Source organism: Engystomops pustulosus, chromosome 6, assembly GCF_040894005.1.
Source record: "Engystomops pustulosus chromosome 6, aEngPut4.maternal, whole genome shotgun sequence".
NCBI classification, from domain to species: Eukaryota; Metazoa; Chordata; class Amphibia; order Anura; family Leptodactylidae; genus Engystomops; species Engystomops pustulosus.
In genome coordinates, this window is record NC_092416.1 from 134,401,638 (window position 1) to 134,421,376 (window position 19,739).

General features: G+C 41.5%; 2 protein-coding genes across 5 annotated transcripts; one reads left to right on the forward strand and one right to left on the reverse strand.

Annotated features, from left to right (window-relative positions):
• The first annotated feature begins 1,095 nt into the window (after positions 1-1,095).
• Positions 1,096-4,598, forward strand: LOC140066080 (somatotropin). The gene is made up of 5 exons (XM_072113633.1): positions 1,096-1,161; positions 2,294-2,451; positions 3,684-3,800; positions 3,899-4,051; positions 4,249-4,598. The coding sequence occupies exons 1-5, from the start codon at positions 1,152-1,154 to the stop codon at positions 4,450-4,452; spliced, it is 642 nt and encodes a 213-aa protein (XP_071969734.1). The 5' UTR covers positions 1,096-1,151; the 3' UTR covers positions 4,453-4,598.
• A 2,689-nt stretch (positions 4,599-7,287) lies between these two features.
• RDM1 (RAD52 motif containing 1) lies at positions 7,288-19,268 on the reverse strand. Of its 4 annotated transcripts, XM_072111130.1 has the most exons (9): positions 19,158-19,268; positions 18,818-19,011; positions 17,290-17,556; positions 14,798-14,977; positions 12,568-12,690; positions 11,901-12,063; positions 10,895-10,993; positions 7,707-7,795; positions 7,288-7,463 (listed from the first exon to the last, which is right to left on the reverse strand). In XM_072111130.1, the coding sequence occupies exons 3-9, from the start codon at positions 17,386-17,388 to the stop codon at positions 7,368-7,370; spliced, it is 849 nt and encodes a 282-aa protein (XP_071967231.1). In that variant the 5' UTR covers positions 17,389-17,556; positions 18,818-19,011; positions 19,158-19,268; the 3' UTR covers positions 7,288-7,367. The 4 variants fall into 4 exon arrangements, with proteins under 4 accessions (XP_071967231.1, XP_071967234.1, XP_071967233.1 ...); XM_072111133.1 differs by lacking the exon at positions 17,290-17,556; XM_072111132.1 differs by lacking the exons at positions 17,290-17,556; positions 18,818-19,011 and having other exon boundaries at positions 19,158-19,246.
• Between the last annotated feature and the right edge of the window lie 471 nt (positions 19,269-19,739).

Here is a 19,739-nt window from a genome sequence, read left to right on the forward strand (position 1 = left end):
CTGCGTCTCCTCAGCAAATTGTCCAATTGCTGCACACTTTTTAGGCACTTGGGAAAGAAATATTATCTGCTAATCTCCACAAGAATAAATATGCGCCTCATTATCGACAACTAGTCAGAAACCATTGACACTTTGTATAAATGTCCCCCATTGTTCAGATTGATAAAGGTGCAGATTTAAAGGACATCTGTCCTTTGACCATACTAAGGTGCAGGAATTGGGTATTGTCCCTGGAGATCTGTGTACCCATACATTTGTATGTCTTGTTAGTAGCAGAAGGAATATGTAAAATGCATTTATATCCCGGAATTGTAGCTTGGTTCAGAGGACTCTGGAGAACTCATGTCTTCACTGAACACAGATCTCCAGATCCCAGCAGCAGAAATATGACAACTAGAAAGGTCTAGGAGACCCTATTTATTCCATCCACATTTCATGTCCCCTTGGATATCCATAACAAACAATATACATATAGCATAATATAGAATATAATACTGAGCTAGAATGCAACTCTATTATGAGCATGTGAGATGAGCCCAAAAAGGGAAAAATAATAGACAGTATGATAGTATTTCATCCCAGTGATTCACAGAATAAAACATGAAAGTGTGAAGCCAGTGTATGGAGGCTCATCAAGAACAAATAGTTTAGGGGTGAGAGTAAGGTCTCCTGCAGAATCTACTTTACCCTGTACGTCTGTCCCTTATATTAATATTCAGAATGGATGTGTAGTCAAAGGCCAGGAGGATTACTGCCTATTTAATAAACAGGGTATAGGTGTCATGTAATGCATTAATGGATCACCCTGGAAATAATGATTATTCTGCAACTATCTGTATAGTATTCACAGAAAAGCCACTCTATCAATTGTATAATGCAACTGGTAATACGAGCTTGAAGAAATATTGTTAACAGTCAATCCATAGAGATGTGTGTACGAAGAAAAATGTCACAAAGTTTTATCCATATTAAATAATTGTTACACGAGAAACATTTCATACATGTATGCGTTGACTTGATCGTCATAGAATTTTATGCCTATGAATTACTTTACCTATATATAATGACCAAAAGCAAACCTAGTCCTTACATTCACAACGACCTGCGGACCTCTCTCCTCCTGAGACCAACTGCTCCACAACCAGCAAGCAATGGCTTCAGGTATGTCTTCAAGAAGAGTCTTCTAAAGGAACATGTAAAGATTTTTATATCCGATATATTTCAGACCTGGTCCTGCGGCTCAGCTTTATTCATGTACAGGGGACTGAGCTGCAGTACCACATATAGCCTTTAAAAGGTAACTAAACCTTGAAGCAATTTTTTGTTCATTTCAGTAATTAATCAGCAGGTGATATTAGTAAAATTTGTAGTATACATTTTGAAAATCAGTTTCTTTCTGTTTCTTTCGCCTGCAGTTAGCAGCATATCTGAGAGCTCTCTGAAGTTCACCCGCTTCAGACAGATAAGGAGGCTAATGATTAACTCTTTACATAAATAGATAATATTTCCCTTGATAATGCAACCCTGTAAGAAGATTAGACTATCCAGGGACTTCCTGTATCATCATTAGAAACATTATCAGGTTCCTTTATAATTCAGCAGTCTGCAGATACAGGACATAAAGCTGATTTACACAAATTGCTTACAAGAAAGGCAGGGGAGAAAGAAGGGCACAGGAGCATATTTCTATAATAAAGCATATTACACAGTTTATTTGTATCATATGCACTATTGACAAATTGAAACAATGCACTGTGATTTATATGAACAGCATATTATTAAATAATAAACACTGTAAAGTAAACACAATGGACCTGATTATAATGATATATACCAAGCGCTGTTGGTGCCCATCATGTGATGGATCCAGCACTGCTATTATCCTTGTTTTCCTGTTTCTATAAGGCCTCATGTACACAAACGTATGCAGCCATGTGAAGGAAGGAGCAGGGATGAGCTCCTCACCCCTCCTCTCTCCATTAAAAGCCAGTTCGGTCACATTGGTTGTGTGCATGGGGCCTTTTGGTAATGAAAATCTGAACTAACAATGCAGATAAAAACATAGCATCAGAGATATATGTATGTATATTGATCAATTAACTTTTTATAATAAAGCTTAGCGCACTTGAGAACATTATTTGAAAACATATTTTAAAATGTTTCAATGTACAGAAAAAAATATATTCTTTTTTTATAAAGGAAAGAAAATCACATGCAAAAATATTCTTGCTGTAGAAATAGGGTGTATTACTTCCTGATAACTAGGTCCTTTGTTGCCTCTTCTTTATATTAGGATTATGTTCCTCTCTTGGACTGTTGCTCATCATTTGCCTTCAAAGCCCACCGGGGTTTAGTGCTTTCCCCCAGATACCTCTGGCCAGTTTGCTCAATAATGCGGTCATCAGGGCACAACACCTTCACCAGTTTGTGACAGATACATACAGGGACTACGTAAGTACTGCACAATGTGCATCTATGTTAGATGAACGAGATCTGTGACAGAGTGTGAGATAGTCTAAGACACACCCCCCGTCTCAGCTTTGGATGCTGCTCTGTCCCTCCTCAGAGTGCAGCCAATCACAGGCTCAATAAGAAGTAACTGCAAGAAAAAGACGGAATGGCAAAAGAGAACCGACTGCTAAGTAACCTCGATACATATACTCAAATAAATAAGACTTGGTGGATCAGCAGGGTCTCCTTAAGGGAGTGTTCCCATTTCAGCAAATTAATCTTATTGTTTGTATGATGATAAATTACACAAATATACTTTCTGTATCAATTCCTCATAGTTTTTTAGATCTCTGCTTCTTGTCATTCCATAGAAAACTTCTATATTTACTTCGAGTTGACAGAAATCTGACCATAGTCATACAAGGGCACTGCCCTTAATCAGAGCTGTATGTTATAACAGGCTGTTCCCCTGTGTGGCCATAGTGAGATTTCTGTGCACTGGAAGTAAACAATTAAGCTTATGATAGAGTGACAGCAAGCAGAGTTCTAGAAAACTGTGAGGAATTGATACAGAAAGTATATTGGAAAATTGTCTAACTTTTCATTATTCAAAGCAGGGCCAGCTCCAGCATTGGGCATACCTGGGCAATTGTCTAGGCCCAAAGCTGCTGGGGGGCCCACATTAGGCTGTACATAAGGAATTCATGGGGGTGAGGGAGGCTTTTTTTTATAAAATAACCATGAGGGGCTTTTTGGGTTGATAAACTAGGGAATATTTTAGGGAACAGTAGACTGTTTTAGAAGTTTTAATGCCACCACGTGAGTTCACTGCAAAGGGGCCCACTGAAGCTCTGTTGCCCAGGGACCTACTGAAACTTGGAGCCGACCCTGATTCAAAAAATAATTGCTGAAATAGGAATACCCCTTTAAATATTGCATAAGAGAATGTGTCCAATAAAATAACATAAGCAAAAACCTGTAAACGCTATGTTACCTATATCCACAAAATGCCACTTGTACAGTAAAACATCTGTATTCAAAGGGGTTGAATCAAATCAAGTTCGATCAGTGTGTATCCAAACAGGATGCAATATATAGTGTATGTAATGTATATTGAGCATATAGTGAATGGTGAGATGAGACGCAAGATCCACAAATTATGCTAATTATGTAATTCTACACTAAAAATCTAAACATGGAACATTTATGCATCGCCTTTCACCATCTTTCAGGAACGAACATTCATCCGTGAAGATAAGAGATACTCCAATAAGAACTCCTATGCAATGTTCTGCTACTCAGAGACCATTCCAGCACCAACTGACAAGGACAACACTCACCAGAGATCAGTAAGTGCTTCCTCTGCTGTATACTGTATACAAACTGTTTGGCAGTATCCCACCATGACCACACTGCTAGCACAGTTCCTAACCAGTACTTCTTACAGGACATGGACCTCCTCCGATTCTCCCTAACCCTCATTCAGTCTTGGATGACCCCAGTTCAATCGCTGAATCGACTGTTTACCAACCAATTGCTCGGGACTGCTGTGTTTGAGAAACTGAGAGACCTGGAAGAAGGATTATATGCTCTTATGAGGGTAAGCTTTAAACTCCACTATGACTTTGAGAAGGTCAAAGTTAGTTCTTGTTCCTTAGGATAAAATTGAAAAAAAAAGTTCTTGTTGGGAATGTGTTCTGTGGAACCACTGATGGTACCACAAATCTTGAGATCCCTGGTTGTAAAATACTTCCGTAAAGTTTTATAGTTCATCAACTATTTCTTTACTACAACCAGGAACTAGATGACGGAAATGCACGTAATTTCGGCCTCCTGACCTTCACATACGACAAATTTGACCCCCATCCGGACATCGATGATGAAGCTCGTATTAAAAACTATGGTCTTCTGTCCTGCTTCAAGAAAGACATGCACAAAGTAGAGACTTACCTGAAAGTAATGAAGTGTCGGAGGTTTGTGGAGAGCAACTGTATGGTCTAAAGGAATCAGAGAAGAATCCTAAAAATGGCTGCCCTTTTACAAGTCGCCAAGTAACCTGCTGCATTTTACTGTCAGTTGCTTGGGAATATTTGGAATTTATGTTATGTGACTATTATATTTCCTGACCAAAGATGATTTGTTCCTGATGTCTTTGTACAGGTCTTTATACATTGTTATGTAATAATAAAAAGAATTACATGCAGAAATCTTAAACGTGTTCACTGCATTAAAGAATGGGTTGCAAATTTAATGTATAAAGATTACACACCCCTGCTGCAACTACAAAGTTACTACATGGATATACACTAGGACTCTAGGGCTTCTCTTCAAATTGAAGTCACTAAAGGAGAATTACTAACTAAATGCTCAAGACTGCTGATTAGAAGGGAGTCTGCAATAAAGCATCTGCTACACAATGGAGGCAGCTCTTTTCTTCTAGCTCCATCAATTGTGTAGTGGATGATTCTGCCATCAGACTATCTATGTGGGGGCTGGGTGTTCCAACCCACCTTTCTCATATTAGCGACTCTAGATGTGTCAAAAAATCTACATAGACAAACTAATAGGTTGTGCAAGGTAAGACAAAAGTGTATAAAGATGTACCAACCCTTGTATTTATCACAAGGTACATTTCAAGTCTAAGTTCATACTGTGTAAATATTGGGCAAAACAAGTAAATCTCCCTGACCAAAACATTTACACGGGAGGGGGGGGGGGCTATTTGATTCCGTGGAGAAATTTATGGAAAACATGAAAATTTCATACTTTGGTGATATTATATCATGAAAATTGGGCGTTTAGAGGGGTTTTCCCACAAAGACAAGTTAGGGACTATCCACGGAATAGCGCCTAAAGTGATGATCGGTGCTCAGACCAAGGGGTCCGACTGACCCCTCGCCGCTCCTCAGACTAATGGAGCAGACAGCCGCCCATGACCGTTCAGCTCCATTCATCTCTATGGAGCAGACGGAGACCCCCACTAATCAGCAAGTTATGTAATGGTGATTACAGGCCCTGCTCGCTGGGGATGAGGGGGTTACACAAGAGGTATAAGAGCTTGTATGATGGTCTAGCCATTTTTATACAGAGATGGAATACAAATTTAATAAATAAAAAAAATGCTAGTGCTTAAACCAGCCATCAGCCATCATCTACATACAAAGTCCAAAGTCAGTGTAACTGCCGAGAAGCATTTTCCGGGGGAATACCCAGAATTGGTTAATAAAAAGTTAAAATTGCATGCAGTTAGTGAGTGTGACAGGCCTGCCTAAATAAATGAGTTTTAAGAGAATGTTTAAAGCATTGGGGGTTGGGTATTAGTCTGATAAACCAGGGTAGGGCATTCCAGAGAATTGGTGCAGCTCTGGCAAATCCATTTAAGGTACTACAGTCTCCAGCAGCAGGTAGCCAATGATGTGACTTCAATGATCAGGCACATTGTCATCTATGCAGATAAAATTAGGCCTGCATTGTTCATGAAGAGGCTAAGTATAAATGATGTTATTCAGTTGTAGGGGTTGTCACTGTACCATTTACAAATTGTAGGGCATTTCTTCATTGACTAGGCACACGTGTCAACACTGTAACACCACAACCACAAGGTGACAAGAGTAAAGCAGAATTTATGCTCAGAATAAAATATTTGTGATCAGTTCAGGAGTCCAAAACAAAGAATTTTTTTAATCAAGTCATAATTAAGGACAGAAAAATGTCTGCAAAGTGCTGACTTTTGCATGTAACTTTTGGATGCTTTTCTTGATGCTGATATAAAGATTAAAAAAAAAATCTTTGTTTTGGACCTGAGTTGGATCAAATATTTTATTGTGATTTTGTTTGCCCTGACAGCAGGGTTTTTTCGTGCTCTTGGAACTTTCTAACTGATACAAGATGAGCTGAATTTCTCCATACCTACAATCATTTCTGCTCAGCAGGAATTGACTTTCCTCATCGAGTCCACATGGTCCCTCATCCCTCACCAGATTCCCCCTGAGATGATGACACCTGTGCCTAAAGGTGTGGTCCGGTACCATGCTGATGTAAATGGTTTCAATTAGTCTTCTGTTACCCCTGGGTGCCAAACACCACCCTTCATGCGCCTAAAGCTGTGTGGTATTCATCATCTGTGGGGCATTGTTCACAATTAGGACAAAGAAGTCCACTTCTATGACATTCTTTGACTCATCCAGTTTCTCTGTAGCAACCGATGATGTCGCTCTGTGACACTCTAAGCTTAGCGGCCATTTCAGACTGAGATCATACTTTTTGAAGCCTTCTAATGGTGAGGTACTGTCAAGTTACATACATAAAATTTTATGCAACTTAGCTGGAATACTTAGCGGAGGAGCAGCAGTGCCACGAAGAAAAGTCTTCCCAAACTCCACATACATCAACTTTTGAGATTGTTTAAGGTGCACTTGTACTCGTTCCAGCAGAAAAACCAAATGTAAAATAGAATCGGTGCTCGGAAAATTCCATTCAAAAATCCGTATCGGGAAACATGAGGGACAAGGACCTTTCATGTTTCCCGATAGGGATTTTTGAGTGGAGTTTCCCAAGCAAAGATCCCAATTTATATTTGGTTTTTCTACTGTCACTCAACTGTTGTCAAAATGTGAACAGCATGATGAGGAGGACTGTTTAAAAACCAATTCTAACTAAACCAGGTAATGTATTTGACAATTCATGGATTGTAAATTTTGCCATTAGTTACTACAGCTACTTCCTGCAGACTGATCTTTGTAATCAGGAATGCCCTGTAGTATCTGTTTTTCACTTCAAACTACTGCATAACGTTTGCAATTTGCCACCGTGAGGAAAAGACGAAGAAAGCAAAAATTCCAAAAATAACATTACACATTTATTGTAATTACAGAGTCAAAAAAATAAATAAATTACTAAGTTGGTTAAAATGTTCATCAATCTACCAAAGAGTCTTCATGAAAGGTGAACTCTGTCCAGTCCTCTTCGTCTTCCCCTCCTGGATTCAGGGGAGTCCAACTGAAGTCATTGACCTGTAATACAAAACATGCTGTCTATAATAACACCAAGGGAGATGACACAAAAGAGCCTAGATGACTTCACTATAAAGTGATTTATAGATACAAATGGTACATTCAATACAATACGGGTGCATTGGTGTATGAATAAGTTATAAATTATGGTATCACAAGGAGTTGTCCGTGTTTTATTCACATGACCCTACAGGTAAAAACATATCATACTGAGTACAATACATGGTGGTGCATTCATCACACCTGTATAAGCCCTTGAAGTTCTTCTTCTGTTAGACAGTCCACTGTATCATCTTCACCAGCAACATATTCCACAGCAACTTTGCCATTGTCTGTATTGGAAAAAAGTCACATTATACCTATGTAAATGCAGTAACATTACCAACATTACATTGTCGCCCCCAATCCCCTTTGTGCACAGACTACTGAGTTTTGAGTAACGCTGTTGTATGTGCTATATTGTTCACTTTGTTATTTGGGATATTTAATGCTTACTGTTATTGTAATACTTTTCCATAGGGCAATATTCTATGTGTAGTTTACTATTGTTTTATCTAGGGGGATGGGTTGTCTACCGATACCATGACAAGTACAGGCAGTCCCCGGGTTACATACAAGATAGGGTCTGGAGGTTTGTTCTTAAGTTGAATTTGTATGTAAGTCGAAACTGTATATTTTATAATGGAAGTTTAAGACAATTTTTTTTCTTTTGCCCCAGTGACAATTGGAGTTTCAAAATTTTTGGTGTAATTGGACCAAGAATTATCAATAAAGCTTCATTACAGACACCTTACAGCTGATCATTGCAGTCTGGGACTATAGTAAAGCATCCAGAGAGCTTCACCAGAGGTCACATGGGGCAGAGGGGTCCGTCTGTAACTATGGGTTGTCTGTAAGTCGGGTGTCCTTAAGTAGGGGACCGCCTGTATTGTTCCCGGATCAGTATGTTTGTAAGGGCACCATATATACAAGTGGCCCTATGAATTGTGTTTCAATCGGTGTTCAATAAATAAAATATTAATTTATAATTATAGCTCTCACTTTTGTTACTCACTTCATTCTCTATTGTTGTATTACATTACCAACATTATGCTTAATGCGATCAATACTCAAAAGTAGTGCAAACTGTACTATGTGCAGAGATTATTAAATACTGCGCATGGTCTTCATTAATCTGGTGCGCCCCTAACTGCTCTGAAAGTCTGTACCTTTTTTTTTTTAGGTGCACCTTTAACAGGGTCCGAATCGTTAATAAATGTGGGCCTAGGTCTGCTCCTGCTAGGATACGTAGGTGATTTTATAGTGAACCCCAGTATAGTACAGGTCTCCTCTGAAAGAGTACCAGCACTAAGGCTGCTTAGATGACCTAGGACTTCTAGGTAATCATATGTGCCAGGAGGATTCAATAGATTCTCCTCCATTAAAGGAAATCTACCATCACAATCAAGTATGATAACCCAGGGGCACTTACCATATATACTCAAGTATAAGCCGACCCGAGTATAAGCTGAAGTACCTAGTTTTACCACCAAAAACTGGTAAAACCTATTGACTCGAGTATAAGCCTCCCAGTATATAGCCAGCAAGCCCTCTTTTGTATATAGCCTGCCAGCCCCCTGTAGTATATAGCCTACCAGTCCCCTGTAGTATACAGCCAGCCAGCCCCCTGTTGTATATATCCAGCCAGCCCCCTTTAGTATATATCCAGCCAGCCCCCTGTAGTATATAGCCATCCAGCCCCCAGTAGTATATAGACAGCCAGCCCCCAGTAGTATATAGACAGCCAGCCCCCAGTAGTATATAGACAGCCAGCCCCTGTAGTATATAGCCAGCCAACCCCCTCTACTATATAGCCTGCGATCCCCTCTAGTACACAGCCTGCCAGCCCCTGTAGTATATAGCCTACCAGCCCCTGTAGTATACAGCCTGCCAACCCCCTGTAATAAATAGCCTGCCAGCCCCTGTAGTATATTGCCTGCCTGCCCCTGTAGTATACACCCTGCCAGCCCCCTGTAATATATAGCCTGCCAGCCCACGTAGTATATAGCCTGCCTGCCCCTGTAGTATATAGCCTGCCGGTCCCTGTAGTATATAGACAGCCCCCTGTATTATATAGACTGGCAGCCCCTGCAGTATATAGCCTGCCAGCCCCCTGTAGTATATAGCCACCCAGCCCCTGTAGTATATAGCCAGACAGTTCCCTGTAGTATATAGCCTGCCAGCCCCTTGTATTATATAGCCTGTCAGCCTCCTGTAGTATATAGCCTGTCAGCCCCCTGTATTATATAGCCTCCCACCCCCTTGTAGTATACAGCCAGCCAGCCTCTTGTAGTATATAGCCTGCCAGCCCCCTGTAGTATATAGCCTGCCAGCCCACTGTATTATATAGCATCCCACCCCACTGTAGTATATAGCCTGCCAACCCACTGTAATGTATAGCCTCCCAGCCATTTTAAGTATATAGCCTGGGCAGCTCCACCTCATCTTCATGCGGCAGGTCCGTGACAGCTCCTTGGGCAGGGTTTCTTCTGTTTTAACGTGCGCCGGCACCAAGTCAACAACAGCTCTGAAGCTGTTGCGGACCTGCAGCCGGCGCACGTGAATAATTCCCGCACATGGGTAATTCCCCCAGGAGCCCTTCCGGCTCATTGGCATGAATTTAAAAGCCATGATTTTAGAAGGAAGGAGGCCCTGGATAACATATATAAGAATATTACCACAATCACAATGCCTGGATCTAAAAGTAAGTGCCCCTGGTTTATCCATGCTTATTTGTGATGGTAGATAGAACGAAAACACAAGAAGCTGCACCTTGAGTAGTATGCTAAAGGTGTAGTGGAGTAGAACACTACCCAGACCTTTTCTATCCATGCGCTCACCTTGGAGACAAGTAGGAAAGGCATATCATCGCATTGTATAGCTCATGTGAGCCAGACAAGCCCTCAGCACCCAGGTCCAGGGAAGCTAATGTGAGGGAGAAAAAGTGCGGGAGCCACAGCAGCAGTCTGTTCATATGGAAAAGGATTCTACATAAAAGGCATTAATACTACCTTAATGGCTTGATGACAGCACCATTCCCGCACTTTTTCTCCTCCATACTATCCATTAGATATGTGGCCTGGTAACCTCTGACATTAGGAGTGTTTCTCTTTTAATACATCCTTGTTATTGAGTCTCAAAAAGTCAAAGACAGCTCTCAGCTATTTCCTATGCCTGCCAAGGGCAAGTAATGTTTTGTGCCAAGATGTGCGATTTTTAAAAAAATTTGCAGATTCCACTTCTGGAATCGGGTGATAACTCAGAGAACACTGCAGACAACTCACAATATTTGTAGGGAGAATGGATTGCACATGGACCTAAAAAGTCCCAAAACAAGAGAGTTAAAAGCCAAGCAAAACAAAAGATATATGTGCCGCAAAAGATTTTATTACCAAAAACCACCAACAGGATCTTCTGGAAAGCGTTAGACACAGCCCTTTGTTCGGAATACTTCTGTACTTTCCCAGACTTGGATATAAATTCCAATGGATCTGAAAGAAAGACACAATATAAAACCTAGAGAGTATATGAACGTATATAACGGTACATCATTCAGTCATGTGTGTGCTGAATCTACAGTCTAGCATACACTACCACCATTACTAGGACATCACTAGTAGGTGCTAAACACTGCTACTTTATAAGTAAAACTAGACTTGGCATAAGAATTATTAGTAGTAATGTACAAAACCCGTAAATTTGTTTAGCGGAAACGAAAATTTCCTATTATGGAGAATAATTATAAAGGTGATAGTGATATAATTAAAATAATCAATGCATCAGGAACGTGAGTGAAACAGCCATGCAGCATGCATAGCAGCCACTACATAGCACCCTAAAAGATTTAAGCATTCAGAGGGTCCAAAGTGGAAACCCAAAGTGGATATTGGTAAAAGGGACCTCCATAAAATGATCTATATGGAATACAGATAAGTTGTCCTTAAAATGGGGTCTATTAGCAGTTTAGACCATGACAAAACAGAGACAGTGTTAGGAAGCAGCCATGGAAAGCTGTGTAACGATATCTATGAGTATGTTCTTAATAGCAACAGGACTGGGAAAATGCATTTATAGTTCAGGATTGTTGCTAGACTTGGATCACTCAGATGTGAGAGATATTTCGTTAATGAACACAACATAGCCTCCCCTCCTGAGAAACTGATGTTGTATTCAAACAGAAGCTACAACAGAGGGAAGGGGCTCCACAGCAAAGAGTAGACTACACAAGATTAAGTTGGAGAGTACATGTCAAAAAGGAGGGGGCAAGGAGGGAGCAAAGAGAAATATTCAGCAGCCTGAGTGAAGCTCAAATATGACTCGGGGAGAGGGTTTCTCTGACAAGATGTGAGGTAGATTTTAATAGATTTGCAACCCACAGATGTGCGTATTCTTCCTCACCATTGTGCTTTTCTATGTTTGCTTCTGCCACACCAACTCCTCTGCTGCGGATTCCATGATAAGGAAGGGTCACTTCCACAACACACAGATATCGAAGTTTTGTTTTTTCCTCTGGTTTTGATTCCTCCTCGGGGTCCTCATCCAGACCAGTTATATTCTGCAGCTGAAGGGGAAAAATACAAACATATGGGAAAGGGAAAACATTTAAGGGAGACATCTGAGGGCCAGTATATACAATGTTCCCCAAGGAGGGATGTAAAAAGAACTGGTGGAACAGCCGCACAGGTCATTATACATCCTCAAAGAACCATGGGCCATATATCTACAAGAAAAAGATGTATCCCACATCCGGCAGACACCATGGACATCAGCAGCAAATCATTGCTTGCTGCGATGCTTGCTCCTCCATGAGGGGTAAGTGTCCACCGTGGTGCCCATTATATCGGCACACCACAACATACAGTTAGGGGGGCCCAGACAACTGTTTGTTATGGGGTCCAGTCAATTCTATTTATGCCCATGTTTTTCAGCTACTTAAGACAAAAGTGAGATTCTAAATTCTGTAAATGGGAGAGGTCTCTCTCTGACGCGCGTTAGAATTGAGCACATGGTCCCTCAGTTGACACTATGGAAAATGGACCATCCCATTCAACAAAGGATTACTCACAGCAATGATTTTTTTGGACCAGCCATTGAACCCCAGGTAGTGGTTCGCCAGCTCTTGACATTTGTGGCTGTACAGCTCCAGGGACTTATAAGGAAATCCTTTCTGCTTCACACATATTTGCACCTATTTTGCATAAGTACAGAAAAATACAATAAATAGGCATTTAACAGTATCACTTTAAATTTTTTGTTAACTATGATATATTTTCGTAAGTAGCATCATGGTAATTTTTCACCACCTTTATACAGGCGGCCCCCCTACTTAAGAACACCCGACTTACAGATGACCCCTAGTTACCACTGGATGTCGCTAATTTAGTCTTAGGCTACAATGATCAGCTGTAACAGTTATCACAGGTGTCTGTAATGAAGCTTTATTGTTATTCCTGGTTCTGATGACAACTTAACATTTTTAAAATTCAATTGTCACAGAGACCAAAAAAAATTTGTAAAATATACAACTCTGACTTACAAATTCAACTTAAGAACAAACCTAAAGAACGTAACCCGAGGACTGCCTGTAAAAACTTTTGACACTACCTATCCTGGACTGATTCTGAGTTACAATGTACTATTCTCCAAACCTATATGTATGGTTAACGGTTCAGGATAGTTTGGCCTTGGCTGACATTCCCTGTCTGTTTACTTGGATTTAGTAAAAGCTCTTGCTTACTCTAACAACAAATGAGGATATGTTCACATTTTTATATAGCATAATTCATAAACCAGGAGAAAAGATCAAAATGAGGTACAGACAAGCACTTGTTATATAGAAAGAGGAGGAAAATGGGATACATTGTGGGAGGTGTTAGCCAAAATCTGTCGGTCTCTTGATTGATTAATGTCTACATTTCACAGAACTAGCTGCAGATGGGGTTTTTTCAATTCTACTTAAAGGGCAGCAGGATATTGGGTAATTTAGCACTATACATGAATTAATTGTTGTGCACTGTTCTGCTGTCTTGATATGTAAACTGATGCCTCGAGTCTTTTACCTCATCAGCCGGACAGTCCTGTCCTGGTGATTATTCATGGACAGTTAGAGATCACATGACCCTGCATCTGTGGCCATTTTATGGACAGGAATGTCTGGCTGATGAGGTAAAAGACAGGAGGCTTCACTTTACATATCAAGAAAGCCGCGCAGAACTATTAATAGATGTATACTGGTAAATTAACTAATATCCTGACCCTGACACTTACACAAACATTACAAAAACATGAGGTAAAGTGACCAACCCCTTTAAGGGTGCATTCAGATGGCCGTTATGGGAACCATGATCTGATCTCGGCCCCCACAGATGTATACGGCTCCACAATATTTATATGCAGAATTGCAGCGTGGAGGCTCGTCTGCCTATGGAGGGAGGAGGGATGAAGAGCGCTCACTCCTCCTCCCGCCCTGTGCTTGCCCGTGATCTATCAGTTATGACTCCTATTTAGAAGACTAACAAATCTATACCACGACTGACAGACACACAAAGCCAGAAAGAAGTAGGGAACGTGGCAAAGTGCTCATCCAACCAAAAGTACCAGTCCTCCTATTGTGTGTCATCATCATCTACTTCATCTACAATGTCATCTTTTCAGCAACATAGGGGAACTCATGACACACTCATTTGCATACAGCTTTAGGACCTTATCCACGGATAGGGCCTAACTTTATGATCAGTGGAGGTCTCAGTGATAAGACCCCCACAGATAACAAAAACAAGGGGTCCCACGTACCTCCGTCGGACCCCTTGTTGCTCTGTCAGACTAATGGAGCAGACGGGCGCGCATGACCGTTCTGCTCCATTAATCTCTGAGGAGCTGATGAAAATTGCCAAGCACCGATTTCCGTCAGCTCCACACAGATTAATGGAGCAGAACGGTCATGTGCGGCCGTCTGCTCCATTAGTCTGACGGAGGTACATGGGACCCGTCGTTTTCGTGATTCTGTTGATAGGGCCTAACATTTGTTTGGGGGAAAACCCCTTTAAGGAGCATTTAGATAAAGAAATGCAGAGGTAAAAGTGGATCTGCCTAAAATCTGGTTGACTATTTTCAGTGACTAGCAAATAGATAAAAAACGTTGGTTTAGGATAGTTTGTAATTCGTAGTCAGGTCAAGATAAATCAATGTATTTCTATAACATCCCTGGTAATATTATTGATGAATACCTAAGAATCCCAGATGTGGTACGGTACATCAGGCTGTATACATCACCAAAATCCAGACACAGAAATTACCTTCACAGGGGTGTCCTGGAAGAGATTCTTCTTGTCACACGTGGCCTGTGCTCTCTTGGCACTTTGGGCGGAGAAGTATTTAATAACAGCATAGTAACCAGGCTCTGCCACACTAGCATTGGGGAAAAGCTTCAGTGAGTAAAGAGGCCCAAACTGAGAGAAGACTTTCTGCATGGAGCACTACAAAGAAAGAAATATAGGAAAGCATTATCCTTGTCCTTGCATCATTCACCACCTCCTCGTCCTGCATTATACAGTGACTGTATAGACAATACTGTTGGTCAGATGCTATATATGATCACTGGGTATGTTCTTCCCCACTCATTGTCACTTTTCTCTAGCCCCTACCATTGCCAAACTTTCAATTCCATGATTGTCATAGGAGTGGCACAGCTTGATCGCATATGCACTTCCATATGTGGAGAGGGCTCACGAGCTCCATACAAGGAGGGTGTTTGCTGCATATTGTAGCAAACACCCACCGGTAACACCTGCGATTGGTGCTGGCACCGATTGTGGGTGTTAACCCTTTGATTAGTTTTGGTTTGCTGGCACGTGGCCATATTGGCATAGATCATCGCTCCCAATTATGTCATCAGGGAGCAGTGATCTGTCTCCATGACAGCCTTAGGTCTTCGTAATACCCGAAGCTGTATGATATCTGGGCATTTATTACAATGTGCCAGTGGTGCCTTGCCACAGTCCGGCGAGAAAAAAAAAATAAAAAAATCGATACTCTCCGACGCTCCTATTCATCCGTGGCTCCTGCTTCTTTTCATCTCATATTACCGGCAGTGCGGGCAGAGGCACGTCTATGCTCTCTGCCCGGATCCCCCCGCTATGATGAGGATGGCGACATGGCTGCATTACTCCAGGCCATGTTTTCCCAGTTTTTGTGGTAAAATTAGGTACCTTGATTTATAATCAGGTTGTCTTATACTTGCATATATGTGGTATGTACCGGTATATTTTTTTCCTCACAGTTAAAAGCCCAAAGACAAGGTGTGTGGGGTTGGTATAGTAAAAGGGGAATTATAATGTCCCCTTTTCTGTAGCCATCTTCTTATTAAATCATTAAAAGGGGGATACAGAAAAAGGGCAGCTGCAGGAAAGGGGGCATTTTAAATCTGAACTGCAGTAAATTGCACAGTATATGGGTTGGGGTTTGATATGGACTATTTGCAGGGCACACAATTTTATTTTCCAGGGACTATGTTAAAAAAAAAATTGGGTGCAGCCGGTCCCCAAAAGGTTGGGAGACATTGTCATAGGGAGTCTGAAAAATAGTAAAATATTATTTTTAAAACGGTCAAAACAAATCAACCCCTTTCCCTAGAACTGATATAAAAATAAACATCATAAACATATCTCGAAAATGTCTGATCAAAATATAACAGTTATTCTCTGCTTTTAACCCCTTGATGGAAAATAATACACAAATGTCCTAAACTCCATTTTTTTTTTCCATTTTGCAACATATACTAAATGTATAAAAAGTGATCAAAAGGCCGCAAGGTCTCCAAATTGGTAGCAATGAAAACATCATCTCATCTTGCAAAAAATGACGTCACACAGCTCCATAAACCAAAGTTTGAAAATGGTATTAGCACCAGAAGATGGCAAAATGAATTTTTTTTTTTTACAGGTTTGATTTTTTTTTTTTATAGTATTAAAACACATAATAACCTATATAAATGTAGTATCCTTGTGAACGTACCAACCCCAAAAATTAAAAAGGCATGTAACTTGGGGTACACATTGAAAGCTGCCGTAAAAACAAAGCCCACATGAAAATGGCGTAAATGTGGTTTTTTTTGCTAATTTCACTGCATTTGCAATTTTCTTCTCTCTTCCCGGTACACGCAATAGAACATTAAATAACGTCACTAAGAAATGCAATTTGTTACACAAAATACGAGCCCTCATACAGCTTTTTAAATGGAAAAATAAAAAAGTTATAGATTTTTAAATGTGGGGAGTGAAAAATGAAAACACAATTATCAAAAAAGAGTCTTTGTGAGAAAGGGTTAAACAATACAAGACACCGGGTGCTGGTTACCGACCGCAAGCGTATTTGCCATCGTACTGAGAACCAGCACGCCAATCGCAAGCGCGGTGTCACATGACCTTCACTGCAACTAAAGAGAGTGAACGCAGACGCGTTGCCACAGATCTGCAGGATATCAATGGACTGTCCCAACAATCTGCAGGACTGGACCCTACATTTTCTGGGCGTTTTCATGTATTACTTCTATAGTTACAGAATGAGCTGAATTCATAACAGATGCGGATTTATAAGCAAGATCAATACAAAACAAAGTAATTTGCATTTTATTCTAGTTATACTGGTCCATGTGACTATATCATAACCACGTCATAGGATGCGTCTAATATGCGGCTGCATTACCGTGCGCATGCGCGAGAGGGAGCGCCCGCTTAGAGTACTGCGCATGTCACATAGTCGTTACAGTGTGAATATAGACAAGACTCACGTAAATGTCTCCCTCCGGCAGCTGCGCTGTGATCCTCCATACAAATACGATTTTATTACTTTCAATAGGGATTGTAAAACTCAAAACCTCGGGCTCCATCACACGGACGACTCTTGCAAAAACCAATGCCCCGCGAAACGACTAGACTGGCCGGGTTTAACTTTCAGCGAATCAGAGCGCTTGGAATAGTCACGTGATGCCAGTGACCTTTGTGTCGTCAATCAGGTCGGAAGTCGCCATTTTTGTATTGGGCATCTGCTTAGTTTCCTTGCAAAGATAGTGAACGCAGAAGTAATAGACCACATGACTGACAGTATTCATACATTCACACATTACAGCCAGAGATTTTCTAATTAAAAACACTACCAATATTGGTAATTTCTAGCCTTATTATTGAGAAAGGGTTCAGTGAGGCTGTGACATCACAAATCCCTGGCAAATTTTACAAGCAAGAGTTATATCTGTACAACGCAGAGCGTAAAGGATATAAGCTTTAAAAATTATGCAAATTAGCCGTATAAGCTCAAGGCTCCATTAACAACTAGGAAGCCCAGAGCCCCTCAGGCTCTTTAAGTAATTTTAAAAGACTTTTTAAAATTAAGGGCATAAAAAGCTTAAAGAAGAACAGATCTTGCCAGAGGGGGCACACACCAGTATGTCAGTGTGCTTGGTTTACAATCCTTCATCTTGGGGGTAGATGTTCTTTAAAGGAAACCCACTACTTCGGATAGGGCAGTTTAAACGCTTTATTAATCTTTATATCCGAAGTAGCTTCCCCTCGCCGTGGACGCGCGCATGGTGCGCCGAGCACGGACCACGGTGCGGGGAAGCTACTTCGCGTTTAAATGCTTTAAAACCGTTTAAGAATATAAGGAAGATAAGCGCCGGCACCAGCTCACCCTGAGCTGGAGCATGGCATTTGCTGCTTAGAAGCCCTATCCGAAGTGGTAGGTTTCCTTTAAAGGGAACCTGTCACCAGGAGACCTCGATTTTAGCCCTCTACTCTACCCCATAGAGCATTGCATGTACACTGCTAAACATCTTTTATCGCAAGGTCCCCGAATTCATCTGCGCATGCGCCACACTACGCTGACAACTCGCCCTAGGTAGTGTGGCGCATGCACAGATGAATTCGGGGACCTTGCGCCCGGCAGTGCTTCATCTGCGCATGTCTGTGCGCACAGCACAAGCTATGCTGACCGTGCAGGCGCAAGAATGCCAGACGCGGTCAGCGAGAGTTGCAGCAAGCAGGCGGGACGTGAGTAGGTGACGTCAACAGTAGGGCCGAGCAAGGGGCGTTCAAATGAAGACGAAGGGCGGATGAGGGGCGGTAATATTGATTTGAAAATGAGACACTGTAAATATAAATATAAGGTAAAATATAAATTATCTTTTTTCTCTGTAAAGCCGATTCTTGCGATAAAAGATGTTTAGCAGTGTACATGCAATGCTCTATGGGGAAGTGTGGAGGGCTAAAATCGAGGTCTCCTCGTGACAGGTTCCCTTTAAAACATCAATTCCTACTTACCAGTGTGAGATTTTGTCCCTGATTTTACACCTTTATTTCACAGGGTGCAGCATGGACACTACTAAAGGTGAAAGACTCTTATCCACGCTCAGTCCTCTGTTCTTCTGATCACCAAGGGTCCCAAACGGTGGACCTCCAGAAATCAAACACTTAAAGGGGTATTCTGGGAATATGAACATCTGATACAAAATAATCTATAAATGAATATAACAATGTAATTAGTCACAAAATAGCATTTAAATATTAAACATTTGATGATTCTCAAAATGTTATGGCCTCTCTAAAGTAGGCCATAACAGAGCTGTCATGCTCTGTTACCATAGTAATGATGTGTAACTACCATTACTGCACATTGCTCCAGTGAGATGATGTCTCACCACGACACCAGCCATACTTGCTGCGCAGCAACTAACAGATTACAGCCAAACAGTGGTGATCACATGACCTGCAGGACATGTGATGTGGGCATGTGACCAGCAGCCATCTTCTCTATCTGCTCCGCACGGAGAAAATGAACAGACTGATTAAAGGGCCGGTAGCATTTTAAAGGAGTTGTGGAAAAAAAGTCCTACTTGCCTTCCGGTGCCCTCCGGTATCCAGCACTGCTGTCGCTCCGGTCCGGGCGCCATGTAAACAAACATGGCCGCCGGAGCAGTGCTGGACTCAGCTTCCAGCCAGACCCGACAACCTTCCCGGCCCCATACACAATGCTGTGTATAGGGACGGAGGCTGAGTCCTGCGCTGCTCCGGCGACCATGTTGGGTTACATGGCGCCCGGACCGGAGCGACAGCAGCCCTGGATACTGGTGGGCACCGGAAGGTAAGTAGGACTTTAACCCCTTAACGCTCTGCGCCGTAGCTCTACGGCGCAGAGGTATAAGGGATGTATGAAGAGGGCTCACGGGCTGAGTCCTCTTCATAC